The sequence below is a fragment of the Toxotes jaculatrix genome, chromosome 11 (genome assembly GCF_017976425.1).
Source record: "Toxotes jaculatrix isolate fToxJac2 chromosome 11, fToxJac2.pri, whole genome shotgun sequence".
In the NCBI taxonomy this organism is placed as follows: Eukaryota; Metazoa; Chordata; class Actinopteri; family Toxotidae; genus Toxotes; species Toxotes jaculatrix.
In genome coordinates this window covers 15,973,897-15,994,307 of record NC_054404.1, presented here as the reverse complement: position 1 = coordinate 15,994,307, position 20,411 = coordinate 15,973,897, and the positions used below count along the sequence as shown (strand labels likewise).

The window sequence follows — 20,411 nt, the reverse complement described above, 5'->3', positions numbered from 1 at the left end:
TGAGCACCACTCTAATATACCTAAACAACAAGATCAAAGAACCAGCAATATTTCAATCTTCTGAGTGGCAAGGTAAATAATCTGAGGCAGAGTTAAAAGAGTGCAGAGAGGGCTTAAGGAGTGACCAGAATAAAGAAGCAGATGGCAGCGGGAAAACAAGTTGTCAGTCCTGATGTGGAGCTATATTAACCTCCTGACTCAACTACCACATAATCAAAACAGGAAATAAAGTGTCAGCATCAGCCTGACTGACAGGTTAACATGAAGGGAGACTGCAGCGTTATCACAGCTACACAAAGCTGTGACAACTGTGCACAAGGCTAACAGCATGGCATTGGTGACATACTGAAGTCCAACATTTTGGGAAATACAAAAAAACTGATTTATTCAGCTCTGTTAGACACATTACCCACGTCAATGTTTGTTTTAACACTGCCATCTGTTTTTCAGTAGAAAGTTTCCAACAGATGCGGCATAACTGGGAAACTGACAGAGCAGTATCTGTTTAGTAGCCGGGCTCAGCCACACTCTGCTCAGGCGGTTATTTTATGTGACACTGAATGATTGGATACACTACGCAAACTCCTTGTGGAAAAAGTAAAACTCATTTTACACCTTCAACTTTTAGACACTGTTATCCACTTCAGTTTGATCACAGCAAGAGTGAGAGAGAGATGCATTGACTTTGATCAAACATCAGATTCTCTTCTTGCGTCTCTAGCTATGATTAAGTGCTCCAGTGTTGGTTCCTCCTCTTTAGCAGACCTTATTGGTCTTTGGGGAAATCACCAGGAGCGTGTAACCCCCCCGCAACCCCACCCCCCAACCCCACCCCAAGGAGAAACCACCAGTGTACGGATGAGAGGTTAAAGGACAGTTGTGTGGAAATGCCGGAGAGCATGACTGATGGAAAGCCTGGGACACGCTGTCATCTCTCTCAAGCTCTCATCTCCTTACAGGCTACTGAACTCAGAATCAACTACACTGATAGAGACTCAAGTTTGTTCTTTTGAGTTTTCAGCCTTTTATGCTCTCTTTCCATTACAAAACTTGCATATACACAACTAGGGGGGTGAAATTCAAGTCACGACAGTTATTTATTCATTTTTACTCCAGACTTTCAAAGATTGTTGCGAAACATTTGAGACAAGAGTGGTAAATCATTTTAAAAGTAAGAGGTGAAAGCACTGAAAAAATTCCCTCCTGCTGTATAATTTTGCATTGAAGTTTATAATATTCAGAAAATCCCTATCACCCTTGAAAAAAACGTTAAGACAAATAAACACACAGAAGGACCAAAAACTCAAAATAAATATTCTAAAGACATCTTTAATGTTTAAGTACTCCTCCATCAAAATTTGACAGTTTTGACGGCAATCTCTGTTTGAAGCACCGATGCACATTCATGGACACTGGCACACACAGAAGTTACATCAGACACTGTGTTTTATCAAACCTAGTCTCTTTCTTTGGCATAGTGAGTGAGCTGGCACAAACAACCTATTTTTACCAACACTCTAGTGAATCCTGTGTTGCTGTGATTCACTAAAACGGTTTGCTCCCTGGACATCTATATACTTTCAGCACACTATGGCTGCTGCAGAGAACAGAGTGATTGCGCAATTTATAAATCTATACCCAGAAGTCAGAGGTACTCTTGCATCATGTTGTTTGAAAAAAAATTGCATCTAATTGTTCAAAGCCCTTCTTCTTTCCTTCTCCATGGTACTCCAGCAACAATATGCAGAGTTACAAACTGTTTCTGCATGGCATCATTTGTTCTTCTTCTGCTTGTTCTTTGTTATCTGCTACCTAATTAACAGCAATAAAATCTTACGGGTGGAACATTTCTGTTGTTTATGACAGCAGAAATGCACGCCGATTACCTTTGTGTCTCTCCGTAAAATATTCTGTCAAAATATACTGGCGTTTGCATATTGGGTATTGATCAGGAGGACGTTCAAACACCATTCTAGTGGTGAATTAAATAGGGGACCATCTGAATGGCTGAATGTTTATTGTTTATTGATTACCTTGCGGTCACGGAATCCAGAGCGTGGCTTCTTTTTTTTCCCGTCTCCACCTTCATCCTTTGTGTCTTCATCTCCACTGCTGGCCTCCACTGATTTCTCTGACTCCGTCTCAGAGTCTGTATCCCCCACAAAATCCGCTTCCTCTCCTCCTGTTTGCTCAGTGTGTCGAACGGAGGGCCCTGCGTCTGCATATGCTCTTTTTTTCCACAAAAAAATACAGGAAAAGATACAGAAAAAGATTAATACCAGAGGAATAGTTCTATGTTAACTGTAAAGAAGGTTAAGTATAGCAACATCTCTCTGTGTTTTGCTGTACCAAGCAGAAAAGGGAAGTGGCTATGGCTATGTTTAGTGTAGTAAAGTGTGTACTGTAGGTATGATGCTAAGAAGAGCTAAAACAAAGACAGGTGGAATGACAGAGATTATGTGCTGCCCAGTGTTTTGCTTGTCTGTGCAATGCAGAGAGGTTTACCATGGCAAACTCCCGCTTGACCACTATTCTGACTAAACTGAAAATTGGAATAATAATAATAAATAGCTGGGTCTGTCTGGGGCATGCTGAATAATTCAGTTTAATGAGACACAAGGAGAATGAGGCCTGGGGTGAGGGCCTGGAACAGTCTCATCCCATCAGTCTCAAATGCCCTAAGGCACCATCCATCACTCTGCCTACTGCGGCACAGTCATTGTGTCCCTGTAAAGCTCTCACGTCAACACCCTCTCTACCGCTTTGCCTTAACTAAACACCAGCCTCCTTAGTAATGGATATCCATAAAAACATTGTGACACCCCTGGGGTGGTGGCTTGGAGTGTCAACAGAAATGCAGGTAAGCAACTTCTTGGGGTGGTTTCCCCGACCCAGTTGTTTGGGTATCGAATCTGGCATGAGCTCAGTAGTCGACCTGCTGTTGAATACTGCACCACAAGCAAATCTTAGTTTACTTAATGTGGATTATCGTCTTTTCATTTAATGGAGAACACACCAAGTAGAAGAGCTTGGTGTAAGACACAAGATGAGGCAGACCAAAGAGTGCTGTGTTGTTCAAAGGGAATAACTTTAATGTGGTAGGAAAATTGAAAAAATGCAGCTCAAAAGACATGTGAGAAACTAAAAAACAGTCATATGATATTGTTGCAAGCACCACTGTGTTTGGGGGTTGGAGATCTAGTTTATAAGAGAATTTGAAAAGCTTTGTGGCACACCAGCGGCAATCAAAGACAAACCGTTTTTAAGATCTTTACACTAACATACTTTGTAATTTTTGGTTATTTTTATGTGCATGAAAAATTCATTTTTTATGTTTGCAAACCAGCGTGTCTCAAACTGAATAGAAAATAAATAAAGATTTTCTGAATTCAATTTAAGTACAAAAAGGGCATTGTTATTTTCTGGCTAATATGAAGACACACACAGGTGTAGTCATGGATCAAGACCTACCTTTTCCAGAGCAGTCCAGCACTTGCTGACACACCAGTTACCCCAGCCAGGGCTGCCAGCATCAGCCTCCTCCGGCCTGACCCTCGCACTGCCCCAGTGTGGTAGCGTCGGGACAACTGCGTTAGCCCCACCGAAACTGCGGACAGTGCCCGCAAGCGGAACATCTTGCACTGAGAAAAGAGTAAAGGTGTGGTGAAAGATAGAGATGACGCCCTATAAGATTGGAAAAAATTACAATAGTTGGTGTAGACCTGCTCCTGTTATTGCAAATAAAACTACACAACATGTACATCATCTCAACATCACACAGAAGTGAGCCCACAGCTACCACTGTACTAAGCACATTCTTTCTCCAGTCTTAAGCCATTGCAGTGTTAGGTAAGGATTTGGAGAATATGACCAAAAACTAATTAACACTTATCTCAAGAGGAAAAGCTTAGAACAACAGCAGTTCACTCTTGGGATCTATCTTCACACTGCATGACAGGCAAAACGGTACCTTTGACAGTCAATGCATAAATGTCCTGGAATCCTCACACACCTCATTTAATAAACAACAGAAAGCAAAAGGATAAAACTAATTGCCACCAGCACAGCTAAGCTCCAGAACTTCATTTTCGACCAGACTGTTGCTTAATTCATCAGTGTCACAGAAAGATTAACAATTAAGCAAGGGGCTACTGGTGTGCACGTGGGGCTCCTGTGTGTGCACTTGCCAAACTACAGGAAGGAGGAGTTCACCCCATCGAGGCCTGAAGCTGCCACCTGTCAATATCCTATTAACAATTCAGACACTGATTGTCAAACTGATTTAGTAGAAGGAAAAAAGAAGGCATGGCATATGCTAATTGGAGTGTTCAGCAGCCCATGACAATGGGGACTTAGAGGAACAGCAAGCAAGCACGCACGCCATTTCTGCAGAGCTGGAGACAACTTGATCTTAAAACACTTGTACCAAAGACACGACAGAAACCTGCAAGACTAAAAGCTTGTCATGCAACAGGACAACTTGAGAGACGGTGGCTGGTGCAGATGGCTTTACAATTAAGTACCAAACAACAAGAACAATTACCCATATTTGTATATATCAAATAAACAATAAAGGCTACAAGCTCCGAATACTTTCTTAAATGTTGGCCTGAGAGATTTTGTTGATGACCAAATGAGATCTGCCTGAAATGTGTTTAGAGGTTTTATGTTCAGCTGGAGAGTTTTTCCATCTATGCACCAACAAAACCATAACACATCTACATACACACAAATGCCAGAGTAGCACAACACAGTTTGTTTCTCTCAATATCTTTGACTCCGAGCTGCCAGCTGAGGGCCACCCATTTTGGCCTGTGTAATTAATGTCCACCTGGGCCTTTGAAACGTGTCTACTGAGTTGAAATTAATCATTTTCAAAGTGAGAGTTGCCCGTGGTCTGTAAAATCCCCAGCCGAGGGGGCTGAAGCTGGAACAGAAAATATTTTTTACAGCTGAGGCATACCAATGTTTTTTTTCTCTAATAATAAATAAACAAATAATAGGTACAATTTTTGTCCAAAATGGACAGATCTCTGAACCCTACAAAATGTATGTTAACTCCTACTCCTACTACATCAAACTCAAACCAAGTTGGACTTTATTTTAAATACAATGCTGCCTTCTTGACAGAATTAGGCATGGAACCTTGTTTAGCATATGGATGTCTCAGGTTGTACCATTCCACAGTGAGCCAAGACATTTAAGACATTCAGTCATGTTCCTTCTTTTATTGGTATTCGGTCAGTGGAAACAGTCCCACAGCACAATCTAGAATCACACTGCGCCAATTAAATCTGGTGACGAGGTACATTGGGATCAGAAGCAGACTTGGGACATGGTAAATCAATATCACTCTTGATCATCAACATTGTCCACTAACTGATGGTGACATCTATTTCTGGTGTGTGAACACCATACTTGATACTTGTATGATCCCATCCCAAAAAAAAAAAAAAAAAAGCAAAAAGGGGCAGAAAAGGAGTGGGCAGTGTCACCTCAACGGCCTGGGACACTAAAAATGTATGCCCTCAGTGGAGACGAGTGATGCATTCTTCTCACATAACAGTAAACTTGGCAGTTCCAAGATACTAAACTTTGCAGTTCCTCTGCTGCTCAGGGATGTTTTCTGCCTCCGAGCAGTAAATATAAACAGAGGGTGGAGATTATTGTCAGGAGTACCAAAAGCAGAGATGAAGAAAAGTTTGCATGTATACCTCCTACCCTCAGTGTCTCATGAAAACAACAGTCACCAGTTTGGAAACTTTTACAGATATTGCATAAATCTTTAAGCAGATCTGTAACTTGCTCATGACTTAAGACAACTTCCTTACACGTTGTTTCATTAGTTAAAGTAGGCAAAAGCATTTTTAAAAACTTAACATCTAATCAACGTAACATCTATTTACTCACTGTTTATTATTGACAAGAGGTTTACCATATTAGAAAATGAAATTAAAGACAGCTAACAGGCAATAATACTCAAAGGCTGGACCATTTTGACAGTGTGGTGACTCCCATCATAGTTGGCCACTTCTCACTGCCCAACTGGAATATCAAGTTTATAAACACAAGCATTAAGACTGTATGCACTGCTGGTGAAGTGGTCAAAAATGGAGGTTTAAGCAGGTACAAAGGTAACATAAATTGGTAAACCAACGTGATCAGTGTGTAGTGTCACTACAAAAGCTCAGTTTGGTCAGACCTGACAACTTCCAAAAACTGTGGTCCTAAAACGCCCAAGGGTCCATCTGCAAGTTTCCCAATTAAACTGAGAATTATACTTTGATCAGAGGTTAACACAAGACTAACCTATCTGAGAATGATGTTGAGTCCTTATTCTCCCAATTGCCACCATACAATCCATATTATGTTAACAAGTCTTCTTAAATGAACACCCCGGCGGGATTGGGACGTGGCTGCTATGATTATTTGGTCCCCACCGGAGAGTCCGGGTGTTTGATATTAACATTTAACATGGCCGTTTAACTGTAGCCAAAAGCTAACGTTAAACTTTAACTGCAAAACTGTACATCAATCAAAAATATAATGTTTAAGATTATGTTATTGTTATGTCTGGTATGTCAGAGCGGAAACGTGAACAGCCAAACTTTTTCTCATGATGCACAGTGAACCCAATGTTTTGTTTTTAGCCCCAATTAGAGCTCGTTGACAACAATCTGCGGTAACACGCCGTTTGCGGTTAGCTGTCTGCTGACCAGTAATGACCTACACGTTTTCAACCTCAATGCTAAGTTTGTATCACTTATTATTATTGTGACACGCTTGACTATCGTGTCTAGCAGTCAGAAAATTGTTTCGTAGGGCAGCTAACGCTAGCTAGCTAGAAAGCTAGCAGTTTACGTTACGATAAACGTCTACTGTTAGCTCCAGAAGCAACTGTTTATATCGGTTACACGCTGCTGGGTTTAGAGAGCTGTGTTAGCAAAGAAGCGACAAGGTTACTCACATTAGTGACAACGCAAACGCCAGTCAGTCCAAAAATAATAATGTCTTCGGCGTGTCAGAGTACGCCTCTACCTCTTGAGTCTGCAGAGATGGAGCGCAGGCAACGCAAACAGCAGTTCCGCGTTCACCAGCAGCGGGGTGGGGCAACATCTCCGCACACCCGCCCCATGCTGTTCAGGAGGGCTACTTCCCTGCCTGCCACTGCTGGGGATACAGTTACTGTGTAAGTAAAGTCAAATGAAAATCTAATGATCAACATGGCATGGTCCTACTCAGCACAGTCTCTCACCATAAATGAGAGTTAAATACTATACACGTCTTAGATTGGTAATCATCAAAAGGTATAACAGCTATCAATATGAACAACTTCTCACTGCTGAAAAAAAATGACCATTGTTCCCCAAAAGCACTTTAAATGAGCCCACTCTGGTATTATTGAATAAAAACTGAAGTTATAATGAAAAAGGTGAACAAAGACAAAGATGGTAATAAAGGACACTTATGTTTTTACACATGCCACAGTGTTTGTATATTACTGTTTCAGATCATACGGTATGTCTGTGAAGATTGTCAGTCATCCAGGTCATGGTATTTTCAAAAGCCATACAAAGGCAACTGGACTTGCAAGAGGTTCTTGAAGACATTACACCTCTCAACCGAAAGAACTGAAGAAGCCTTTTGGATGAGAGGTGAAACGTCTTCAAGAACCTCAAGCAGGTCCAGTTGCCTTTGTATAGCTTTTGAAAAGTCAGATCAAACTTTTTCTGGATTGTAAGCAGGATGAATATGATTAGAAACTGACTGTACATGAAAGGTTCACATACAATATAGTTTGCATCTTGTACGTATGTGAAGATTCTCAGTCATCCAGGTCATAATGGTATTTCCAAAAGGTATTCAAAGGCAACTGGATGTAAGGTACCATCTCGTACGTTTTGAAATATATACACCCTGATTACAGATTTGGCGAATCTGTTTTTAATTTAAAAAATACACTCATTTCAATAACATAACTGAATTGAACTGGGAGGCAGGGAGTCTCTGCTGTCAGTCATGCATGCCTTGACAGAGCTCCAGCATAAAAATGTATCAAAACTAAATGACTTGCCTCCTCGCAGCGTGCCAGTTATAATTGTTGCCTTGAATACACATTTGCTGGACTGAATGCATAATATGAAAGGGAAAGCTGGGGAGCTGCTGAGCTGGCTGGGGATGTGTCATAGATGACTGCAGGTTGCAGGGACTTGTCACATCCAGTGAAAGTGCAGGTCAGATTTCTGCTTGATGTGACAGTACATCAATGTTAATGAGGTTATGAATAAACTGAAGATATACTGCCAGGCAATGCTACACAGCAGCAGACTGTTGAGTCCAAACACGAGTAGGGTCATTTAACCCTGTGAGCCCGTACGTATCATATATGATACCCACATTTCTGGGACTCATTGCATCACCATCAAGCATAAACTTTGCATTTAACCCTTTTAGATGAACTCTTATGCTCGTATACTGACTCCTGGTGGACCCCCCTCACTTTTCCAAATGTTTTGACATGTGTGATACAAACAAAAAATATAATTAGAATTTATTTTTTTAATTATTTTTTTTTTACATTTTGTCAAAGGGACAAATAAAGAGTTCATATTTGAAAAATTAGAATTTTCTGACCATTCTTTCATAGTTCAGGTCTCACAGGGTTAAGCAATAACAGGAATGTCAGAATAGGTCATCTCCCACCTCTAGACATCAACATAATGTAATCAACTACTAGACTGATGTTGGTTACATCAGTTATATTATTTCATATCCACACTCATATTTCTAAACTTAAAAACAGCAAAACAAAATTGCTGTGGAAAGGGCAAAACCTCTCCTATGATTTTTCATTAAGTTCCACTGACAAGAAACATTTTGAGAATGCTCAGTTGCCACTGGGAAGTTGTATTCTCATTGGTCAGACCAAGCCCGATAATATTTACCTCTTAGCTCTCGGCTAATTGAAATAACTGGACACACCTGGATACACAAAGAACTCTTGTTTAGATTGTTTGGATTAACTTATGTTCAGCTACAGAATGTGAATTAATACACCAACCCTGCATTACTCTGCTGTATCAGATCATCAAATCATTTTGACACTTTGTTAGGTGTGATGCATAATGCAAATATGTTTAATGACTATAGAGTGATTCATAAGCAATAAATTGGAGAAAATGGAGCCAGATGTGTCTCCTTTGAGAATTTTTGATATATAAGGAGAATATGATTTAATGCATTTAGAAATGAAACATGTCCTGATAAGTGAGGCCAGAATCTGAACATTCTGCCAATATATTGCTTAATCAATATAACTATTACAAGAACAAATGGACCTGTGGTCAAAAAGGTCAGGGGTCACTGTGACTGTTTTCTGTTAGCTTGTTTGATATTTTGTAGTTGCTTTTTGTAATTAACAGACAGCAGTTACAGTTTTCAATAAAGTTTCATGGAAGTTGAGATTATCATTGCTTTAACAGAGCAGCCCTTAAATATCAAATACACTCACTGCTAACCAATATCTCCAGTATTCCTCACTATTACAGTATTATCTATACTAATGTCTTTGTCTTTTCCCACCATTTTTTCCCAATTCTCAAGAGCCCCCCCCCCCCCCCCCCCCCCCCCCCCAACCCCCACGCTCCTTCCTCTCTTTTTAATAAGGATGGCTACTTAACCTTGCCTGCAGCCTTCCATAACAGGGTTCATTAATGCAAGCTATTTATCATAAGAACCCCACAGTATAGAATGGTCGACTATTGAAATTTCATATTGAATTGAAACAGCAACAATAGTAACATTAGCATGGCCTTGGTTTTCACAATGGTGGTGCAAATTTCTCTAATTCAAAGAATTTCATCTCATTCACAAAGACCATGTCAATCTTTTATTATTCTCAGAAATATGCATAACACATACATGGTTGGAGACTGGAACAAATTAGCTTCCTAAAAGTCAGGCTTCTCTAAGTACACACTGAAAGTACACATAACATGTGCACTACACATTCAAATGTCATGCAAATATACATACACAAATACTTAGTCTGGATTAGTTGGAAAGGAATAGCTGCCAAATAGCTCATGACCACAACATCTTTAGATCTGTAACCATGTCTGAGGCGTCTCGTCGTGGTGTAGGGTTCAGTGTCCTGGCCTGTTAGAAGTTTGGCCTTTAAAATCAGCTAGCAGTCGTGTGAACCTTAAAACACACTGCAGGTCTTGTTCCTCCTCAGGTTTCCACTTTCTAACTCTAGCTTGTACTTCTGACCGTCAGTCTGTTAGTCTTACTTTGTGTTTAATGTTAAGCATGCAAGCCAACAATTCACCTTGTAGAGTTTGTGTTGCAATGTCACAGCAATCTATACAATAGCACTGTACTCTGATTAAAGTTAAAGCTATTGTCACAGTGCAAAGGTGGAGCAGGAGATAAGACAGGCCTGCAGAAGAGCCTTCTCAGCTCAAATGTTTTTAGTGCATAACAACAGCGTTGCTTATGTTGTAACTTTGTGTTTGGTTTAAGAGGGTGTTTCACTCTTGAGTTCCACATTAAGAAGACACTAGTAAATCCGCTGGCTTTACAGCGACAACAGCAATTCTTGTGCAACCAAGACAAGTCCCGGCTCACCTGCTTTGTAGAATGGAAACTATGGTGAAACTTGATCCACAAGTTGTTCCTAACTATAATGGTGAAAGATGACTCAGATGACGACCTGCAGACAAAAGCAGGCTCCGGTTTCAGCAGTCATTATGTTCTGTGGTGTCTGCGAGCCTTCATGTGTTAAGAGTAAGCATAAAAGGAAAGACAGCTTACACTGCCATTAGGTTTTATGTTGTACCTGATTGGTGGTGTGATGAAACAGAAGTTGCACACCCACAAATTCATACTTATGACTTATCCTTTTTGGGAGTGGATCTTCAATTCTGCTCTGCGATGTTTCACTCAGGCACAGACATGCAGGTGCACACACAAAAGCACACAGGCATGCATACACACCTCTTTTTGTATTGTACTTAATTAATCCATCGTTGACCTTGAGAAATGGGTGCAAAGAGTTTTTAAAAGCTGTTCTGTCGCTCTTAAATCAAGAGTGTTTTTTTTGTTTGTTTTCTTTTTTTTTACAGCTGGCGGGCAACTATGCAAAAAAGATTTGTGTCAGCACAGATAATATTTGAACTGCATAAATCTTTCACCTGAAATTGTCATGCTCATATTAAATCCCTGAATTCAGAACATTAATGTGCTTGAAACTGGAATTTAGGAGGCACAACTGATTACACCGACTGATTGATTGATTGCACTTTAGTGCAACTTCTTTTGTTTACACTGCTGACACACCATGTGCAAATGCATACTCTCATGGTGGAGTTACAGTGGTTGTGTAAAGGTTTATGTGAGCCAGTGCTTGGTAGTATTTGGCACCACACAAAGATTCTCTCTGTGAATCAATGCAGCCTCGAGGCCTTGAGCAGGTCCTTGTCCACGGCTGAGAATTTGCATTTAAATTGCATCGCCCACACAGCCTGATGCACTGCACCTGAAGAAGTACAGAAAGAACTGGGATGAGTTCTGGAGCAATGACATATTACTACTGTTTTTCACAAACAAACAAAAGACACACAATCTACAAAAAAAATCTCTATTTGCTTTTTTATTTATTTTTTTCTAATTTAACTATTTCTTATTCTCTAAAGTTCAACCCATGATATGAAGCCATGTTATCATATGAATCACTACAATGAAAGTTACTAAATGTGTTTACGCTTGTATATTAATAATTCCAGAGTTACTGTATATTATCTGGTTTCACCCTTGACCAATACAGGTGTGGCAGAGGGTATTATATGACAGACTCTGTCAAAGATTAAGAACATGTTACATTCCACTGAAGGGAGACATTCATTGACCAAACAGACCCATTACCACTCCTATTACCTGCATTTGCAGTGGGTGAGTAATTCTGGAGAAAACAAAACAGCCCATACTTGACTCTTTGCCCTTATGTTCTACCACTTTGGGACAGGACCTCTGAGATGCATTAAAATGCCTGTACATTAGGAAGCAGCGAATGCTTTTTAAAAGTCACTGAATATCAGTTCAATTAGATTTGATCCTGTAGGTTTCTCTTTTGGGACATAGTCACAAGAGTGACTGAAGGACAAGCTAATATTAGACACAGTTATAGAGGAATAAATGGTTTGGCCAGTGACAGCAAGTCTGCCAAGATGTAGCCTAACGGAGAGACAGAGAGACAAGTTATTTTGTGTCTGTCTCTTTTCAGATAGCTGGGAATCTTTGAAGTGAAGTCAGCTCTACACTAAGTGCCAAGTAAGCTTTGCTGTAGTAACAGCTGAGCTCTACATACAGCTACAAGCAGGTATGGACACCATCTTTTACACTGTATACCTATAGCCATGATAACCTGTTTTAATGTAGTAATTAGCAAAGTAAACACAAAGACAAAAGAGGAAATCAAGAAACTACATTTGACTGCAGCTGTATTGCCAATGAATTTAAAACTGTTTTTTGTTTCCAAATACAGAACAACACTATAAACTCAATACTTAGTTTACAGTGTTTTTTTTAATCTCCTATATTTTCTTTCACTATTAGGAATGACAGCTGTGTGTGTGGAAAGGCCTGTTTTTAATACCTAGAGTACTACCACATACCTGTACCGTTCACCACATTACACACACACTGCACACATATGATTCCACTGAGATGAAGTCAGCAGAGACTATAGTGGAGTTTATGTTCAGCGAGGAAGCTGTGGTTATATTTTTATTTCTCTCATTTTTATTCTCATCAACTGAACTAAAATCACACTTTCAAATACAGCCCTTAGAGAGCCACTGTCCTATCACAACACTATGTTTACTGTCACATGTGTACACCTGTAATACATTTATTATATGACACTTCTTTGACCTTCAATAGAGAAATTGAGAGATAGATGTTTTGTGTGGGTGCGACAAGTCTAATGCAGTCGGTGCATTTGTTGTTGTTTTCAATTAGCCAGCACCGAAGTGTTTTATCTATGCATACTGGTGCAACACTGGGCATGTGTACGAAGCCGTAGTCCAGCCCCGCAAACCCGCCCACCACCCTCCCTCTTCCCTTCGGTGCGTCTCGGTCAGCCCGCAGCAGTCTCCTTCCCGGCGAGGATTCACTACAGCGATGGCTGCGAAAGTGTGCAGATCAGTACTCCTGTTGTCCCGGAGCAGCGGAGCGGTGGCCGGCAGCCTCCCCGCACTTGTTGTCTCTTCACAGCGACACCATCAGCACATAAGACCGGTAAGTCCCAGGACGTGTGAGAGCACAGGGAGAGGTGTAGGACCGGGCAGGCAGGCTGGACCAGGGGAGAGAGAAAGAGAGAGAGAGAGAGAGAGAGCGGCGGCTGGGCTGGCTAAGGAAGTAAAGCTAACTAGCCTCAAGATTTCTTTTCGTTCATGTCTTTTCTTGAGATTACGCTTCACGGAAACGTGAGGCGCGAGATGAGTCATGATGGGTATGGCAACCCAGTGTCGTGTGATTGTTTTAAACCACAGTGGGACATAGAGCTCTGACAGAGGCAATGCAGTTTTTTTTTTTTGGAGCGCTTGCTGAAACCCATCAACACCCCACTGGCGCTGCCCCGCCGTTTACTGTAACTAGCCTTCAGACACTCTGTTCTGCTTCCACAAAATGTCTCATATCTCATGTTTTCTCCCGCGTCCTTCAACTTTGCAGGCATATCTTTTTTTTTCCTCCAGCCAGCGCTGGTCTGATCATTGCTGTGTGATGATCTGACTGCGATCCCTTTTGAAGGTGTTGGATTATTTCTGCAGTAGATGTTGGGGTCGGTTTGATTACCGACGGCCGGGGATGGGTGCCTTATTTTTGTGCTGTTGCAATAAGGATGTTTGGTGTTTTGTTGTTTTTGTGTTTGTCCTATTTTTGGTTGCAGTTTCCAGAAGGTTTGGTTGCCAGTCCATGACCGATGGTTGGCCTCATGTCTCTGCTTGCATGCGTGTGTGTGAACCGCAGCGCCTGTGTGGTGGCGGTGCAGCAGCAGAAGAAACTCAGAATAATGAATATCTGCCCAGAGCTGGAGAGCAAAACTACAGCTGTGCTTGAGTGAGAGACAGAGAGGGGACGTACTCACTGTTTGAGCATGCACACACACACACACACACACACACACACACACACACACACACACATATGAGACTCCACTGAAACATGGAAGCCCACACTTGGATGATGTCAGACTCTCCAGCCAGCCTGCTGTTTGTCCCCTCCCTGCGGGTGTTTCCCCATTCAGCTGGGAGATCCTGGGTTTTCCTGCAAGCTGATTCAGGTCCTTTACACAGCCACTGTGGTAATAGATGCAACCTCAAAAAAAAGAAAGCTCTCAATAACAGGAAGTTAATTGTGTTTTCAAAACTGTCACTACAGTGCAATAGTTGCACAGCTGTTACTGCCTCCGTGACCTACTCCTTCAGCTGAGATTCTGAGCCCTTTTACAGCAGCTGCCTGAGGAGGGAGGTGAAGCACAGGATGGACCTGAATACGAAAGAATGAGGAAGTCGTTGCAGCCCAGGACTGAGTGGCCTATAGCTAAGAATACTGCTGTGTTATTTTTTTGAGTCTTCTTTTGCCACACAGATCACTCCCTCTCTGTCTTTCTTGCTGTCTCTTTGCCTTGTGATTACCTTTCTTTATTTCTCATGTTTTTCTTTTCTTACCCCTCCTTTATACAACACACTCGCACACTTGCCACAGGCCTTGTGAAATAAAATAAAGCTCTTCTACCTGTGAAACAGGCCAGTCTGGAGGACAAGTAGCTGTTCAAATATACACGCTTGGTCCACATCTCCACACCAGCCTCTGGTGCGATCACCCACAATGAACACATTAACCCCTGTGGAGAGGAAATATTCTCCCCACTTCTAAAATAAGTAGGCCTGTTTAAACCCTAAGTGATTTAACAGGGTGAGTTGTGTCTCAGCAGAGTTGGCCCTAATAAGTTCTAATTTCATTTCAGTTGGCTCAGGTTGTAGTTTTGTTTGCCTGTCATATTGTGTCTTCGTCCAGTGAAGCGTTGCCGCTGCAGCTCCTAACATGGGCCTGTCACTGTGTGACACCCGGGTCTCTGTATTTATTTGCTATTTGTTTCTAGACTTGTGTCTATAAAGCTGCAGCGGGACACATGCTAATGAGTTACCATTAAGCATGTAGTGTCTGTTATCGGGACAAGTTCCTCAAAAGACACAAATATGCTCTCTAGGGCCCAGCTTCGAGCAGTGAGCAGGCCGACTGCTGCTTCTGTAACGTGGTGCAGTCATGATTGGTCAAGTCCCCAGGGATGTAAAGGAGACTGTGGCCTCCAGAGGCTCACATTTAACCTGCACCAGATTACTACTGAGTCAGCTGTCATATAAAATGCTGCTGTCTCGAAGTGTGACAGGAGAGTTGAGTTGCTGCGAGTAAATAGTCCTTGTAAAAGGGTTATGAATTACAGATTGAAGTGGGGTTCTCTATAGTATGAGTAAACTGGGTCAATATTTCCCTGTGTTGCATCACTAATATAGGGTTTTGTGGTGAACTTGGGAGTAAAAGAGAGCTCAATCCATATTTTCTTTAGTTATATATATTTACATTTAAGCCGACACGGCCATTGAAGCTGAGTAGTTGGTGGCTGTACTCTTTGGGGCCAGGGGGTCAAAGCCCACTCCTGGATTTTAATCCAATCAGTGTTGGAGTAAACTAATTTACCCCTGCTGCCTTCGCGGGCTCACTGCTGAAGTTATCCGGATTAGTGTGATAAGAGAGTGGCTGTCAGCTAGTGGCAGTTGTCTGCTGAAGGTGATAAGATAGTTGAATGATTGATAAACCTGTCCACATCAGCAGGTTCATTATTGTAATCCTATCCTCTATGGGCAAACTGGTTTCTGACTCCATTTATGATTTTACATTTACATGTATGACTGAGGGGGTAAACAGCTGTATTCTATGGAGGGCTAAGCATTTTAACATGAAATGATGAATGGAATCTTTTATTAGCTGTCATGTGGTCAAGGCTAATTAACGATTTCTCTCTTCAGTTTGGAGTCTGATTATTGACAGGTGTGTGGCTCTTTCCTGTATGGAAATAATTGATGGGATTTCAATGCTAAAGGCAGACTGGCTTTTTATGACATTAGAGGTTTATGATGACGACCTGCATGTCTGTCCTCAGATTCTTATCATGTATTGTCTGCTACCTTTGCTGGAGAGGGATTCTTAATAATCTTTGGTCAGTGCAGCTGTACTGTTCCATCTTTTCAGTGATATTGGATTACTATCTGCCTACTGAGGAAATTTTAATGGGCATGAAGTGCAATCTAGAGGGTTTTCTTTACTGGGTGAGAAAATTGATTTGAGTTTTCCTGCGGGGTTTCATACACTCATGCTAGGCCATATAAGGCTAAGTGATATGATGGAATTCCAGTCAGTCAAAGGTATAGTTACAAAAGTGATTGATTTGTTGACTGGATATTCCAATCAGAGCGTATACCAAGCTATGTTCCCACTACCGCCCTATATATGTTGACACTTTCCACATAGCACACAACTGGTCAACTGGTTTGGGCACAGTGGAAGCAGACCCGACTAACTATATGAATAAGCTGCTTTATGAAGGTCTTTTTAGCTTATAGTAAACAACACAAAGAGCTAATACAGTTTAGTCACATCAATCCATATGAATAAGAAAGAACTCCAAATGAACCCTCTCCAAAAAACATTCAAACCTCTTTCAGGAGTGGGAGCTATTGATTTAACACCATGACAATATAAGATCAGCAGTATAATATTATATTGTGTATATATACTGCTTTTATAAATTCTGAAAATGAAACATTGCTAAATTGCTGTCTGGTTTCAGACCGATAATCATTCAGAAATCCATTCAGAAACATTAAAGTCTAACAGCTTAAAGCCAGAGTGATATCTATACCCACTAAAAAGCTGAACAGCCAAGTAGTTCAGTCCACTACTGACTGCTCACTTCTTCACTGTTAGTTTTAGATAGTGGGCTGCAGAGCTATAAACAGGAAATAGAGGAGAAACAACCTATCGCCAGGCAGGCATGATAGTCCGCTCTGCTTCAGCAGCAACCGATCTCTGTTGGACCAATGTGTAAATACAAAATGACTTACATTTGCCCTTCTAGAGGAGTTCAGTGCCTGGTAAAAATCTAGAATTTATTAGAAGCTGTGATCCCTGTGTGTTTGTGTCATTTGTATTGGGACTGGTTTCCCAGATATGAGGCTGTGCTGCTGCTGTGTTGTTAGTAAAGCAGAGGGTTCCTGTAGTATTGCTGTTTACTCTCATTTGTTTGTATGTGGGCAGAGGATCAGTGTAAAAGGTAAGGTGAAAGGTGGACTTAGAGTAAACATATAGCACTTAATCATTTGAGTATCAAATGAGTAACACAAGAAACTGAAAAAAATTCTTAGTGTCGGCTGCACTGGATGATACCACATCTGTGTGATATTAACTCACCATTCCTTTCATTCCTAATTTAAAAAGAAACAGGTGAGAGGTAATATTGTCAACATACCCAGCAGAAAAAGAAAGGGCAAAGAGGAGATTTAGCAAATTTAATGTGGTACCTACCCTAACTTTTTAAAGTCACTTCACATACACATATTATAGGCGTCCTAAAATCAGACTATGGCAGAACAGTTGGATTGCACTAGACTGTGTCAACACTGGGGCAAGGACTTGGACCCAAATGCACGACCCCATAGACGTAATCAAAAACAATAGTGTTTATTCTAACAAAGTGGCAAAACAAGGATCACCCATAAAGGGGAAAAAGGCACAAAAACAAGAATACAAAATGCAAACGCAAAATCACTCTTAGCGAGGAGAAACACGGATCAAGGAGCTAAAACCAAACAAGAAACAAAGTAACAAATAAATTCACAACCTGACTGGGGATACGATGATGAGAGGCAAGACGAGGAACGAGACAAGGCAAAGAATATGGGGCAAAGGCAAGAGACAGAAGCATGAGACAAAACGTGTGACAACCGCATGAGACAAAAACGAACTGACAAGAACACAGGGAAACGACGAGACTTAAATACACAAGGTAAGGGGCAACAGGTGAAACCAATTAGGGCGGGGCAGACAATCACAAAGGAGGGAAACAAGACAAAGACAGGAAGTAGAACAAGACAAGATACACAAGGGCAGTGATTTCAAAATAAAACAGGAACTATAAACAAAACTTAAACTAAACAAGAGTTCAAAAGTCCACAAAAGAGTTCAGAACATAAAAGGATTCCCAAAAACAGCCCCCTTAGGGGCTAGTCATGACAGACTGTACAGATACCACACTGTACTTACCCACTCCCTCAAACTTTACAGAGAGGTAGCAATGCCATGGATTGTCTCACCATCAAACAAAACAGTGTTCATCTTAGTGCAGTGATGAAATGCTGATGGCTTTAGTGGCTGCGTTTCTGACAGAGCTCCTGTCAGCTCAGGTGGCGATCACCTCGGCGAGCAGTAGCCAGAGTAATTTCCAATATCTGTTGTGGTTCGGGAGGTGTACGGCCGACCTAGCAGACATTCCCCACTGGAACTGAGAGTGGTGCATTTTATTTTTGACACTTTTCTAGTGAGTTTCTTCTTCTCACTGTTTCCATTACAATTAGGTTGACAGGTCTGTGAAATGTTTGAGCTAAAGCCTGCGACGGGCTTCAGCAGAGCTCAGTGTTAGGATAGCTCAGTGTGAAATAAGCAGTAGAAGAGATTATATTGTTACAGTGCTTCTACATCCCATTGACTAAAGTGGGTCATTATGCTGCATTTGTAGGATATTATATAGTGATAATCACATTACAACATCTCATGGCACTCCTTAATGTTTTTAACATTTTTGTTAATTGCTTCAGTTATTTGTGTGGTGAAGGTAGTCCTGTTTGGACAAAATGCAAAGCAGCTTCTACTGAAGGTATTTGACACATGCCCCCTGAACAGCTGTGAAACAATGTCAAGGAAACAAGGTCTTTTCATCTGATTCATTGGCATAGAGGGGGGAAAAAAACTCCCTTTCCTTCTCCCTCTTTGCTTTTCTATATCTCCAGACATATGCTAGTGCATGTCCTGCTCCCCCTCTGCTTTCTCCCTCTAATTTCCCTGAGCTCTCAGACTCCATCACATTACAGCACCTGCTCAGCACGGTAACCTTTCTCACGCTCACCAGCTGTTTGCCCTGTGGTCAAAAGAATTGCCCTGGAAGGTGAAAAGGCTCGGCATTAGACACTTACTGAAGATAGTGTTCTGTATTTAGCAAGCATGGCTGCTGCAGTAGGCCTCTATCTGTCTCCTTGTTTGAATATACAGTTATTATTTTAATGCTTCAACTCCTTAGTAGACTAAGGGGCCACGTGCTTCTCTAATCTGCTGTTCAGTATGGAGATGCTGTAGCACTGTAATGGATGAGACTATTGTGATGGACAAAGTCCTCATTAGTACTCATAGGGATTTCACCCTTGAAGTGGTAAATGACTGGTGAACCTCTGCTGTTGGCATAGACTAATTAGCTGCTTCCCATGTTTCTGTGTGGCCCAGCGTGTCTCCAGTCAAGTCTGAAAAGGACATTAAACTAGGCCAACGTGTGTAATGTGATGATGGATGGCAGCAACGCTTGGTTACCCACTCTCATCTCTGGGACGTCGGGTTGGTGGTGTCCTCTGCCAGGAGGGCAGGTGAGGCTGCTGCTAGAACCTGAAGGTCATCAGCAGCCCAGACTTTCATGCCATTAGATCTGAGATTGGGCTCATTATTGTGACAGCAAAACAAATCTGTGGCAATGCTGGGTCCATGTGTGTACTGCAAATTAGACTGGGCAGATTTGGCTTGTACGAAGGTCAGCTGTGCCCAAATATATCAAAGACTGTGTGACAGTTATGTGAAAGCATTTACTGTCTGTGCTACCTGTACTGTTGTGGACTTCTTTGGACTTTGCAAATTGAAAATTCAACAAAAGCACAACGGAAGAACAAAATGAGGGGGAGAGAATCATTTATGTCTGCGGGCCAGAGAACCTTAAAAATAGGGCAGTGTTAATTGTAAATGGTCACGATGTGAATATGCTAATGTGTTACCTGTGTCTGCTCATGTGGTTGTTGTTGTCAACTTTCTTTTGTTAAAGGTCCACCTGCTGGCTTCTCTCAATGTGCCGTATCACCACAATTCACTCCTCACACGTCACAATAAGAAAACAAGATGCATTTACTTCCTGTCGCAAACTGATCCCACCTTGTGTACTTTTCATAGAGCTCAGTTTGATAGAACTTTGCCCTGTAAAACATCAAGACTCTCCAACATGGAGCAAATTATCATGAGAGCGGGGTGGGTTGACCTCT

General features: G+C 41.5%; 2 protein-coding genes across 6 annotated transcripts in view; one reads left to right on the top strand and one right to left on the bottom strand.

Annotated features, from left to right (window-relative positions):
• Nucleotides 1-7,104, bottom strand: part of micu1 (mitochondrial calcium uptake 1) — a 30,520-nt gene extending 23,416 nt beyond the window's left edge. For all 4 annotated transcript variants that reach the window (XM_041049762.1, XM_041049763.1, XM_041049764.1 and 1 more), the window contains exons 1-3: nucleotides 6,968-7,104; nucleotides 3,472-3,641; nucleotides 2,034-2,229 (exon numbers count right to left, since the gene is read on the bottom strand). In XM_041049762.1, the coding sequence (XP_040905696.1) occupies nucleotides 2,034-2,229; nucleotides 3,472-3,635 (360 nt within the window). In that variant the 5' untranslated portion in view covers nucleotides 3,636-3,641; nucleotides 6,968-7,104. The remainder of the gene's footprint in view (nucleotides 1-2,033; nucleotides 2,230-3,471; nucleotides 3,642-6,967) is intronic.
• Nucleotides 7,105-13,123: 6,019 nt separating this feature from the next.
• Nucleotides 13,124-20,411, top strand: part of mcu (mitochondrial calcium uniporter) — a 53,409-nt gene continuing 46,121 nt past the window's right edge. For both annotated transcript variants that reach the window (XM_041049890.1, XM_041049889.1), the window contains exon 1: nucleotides 13,124-13,299. In XM_041049890.1, coding sequence (XP_040905824.1) covers nucleotides 13,183-13,299 — 117 coding nt within the window. In that variant the 5' untranslated portion in view covers nucleotides 13,124-13,182. The remainder of the gene's footprint in view (nucleotides 13,300-20,411) is intronic.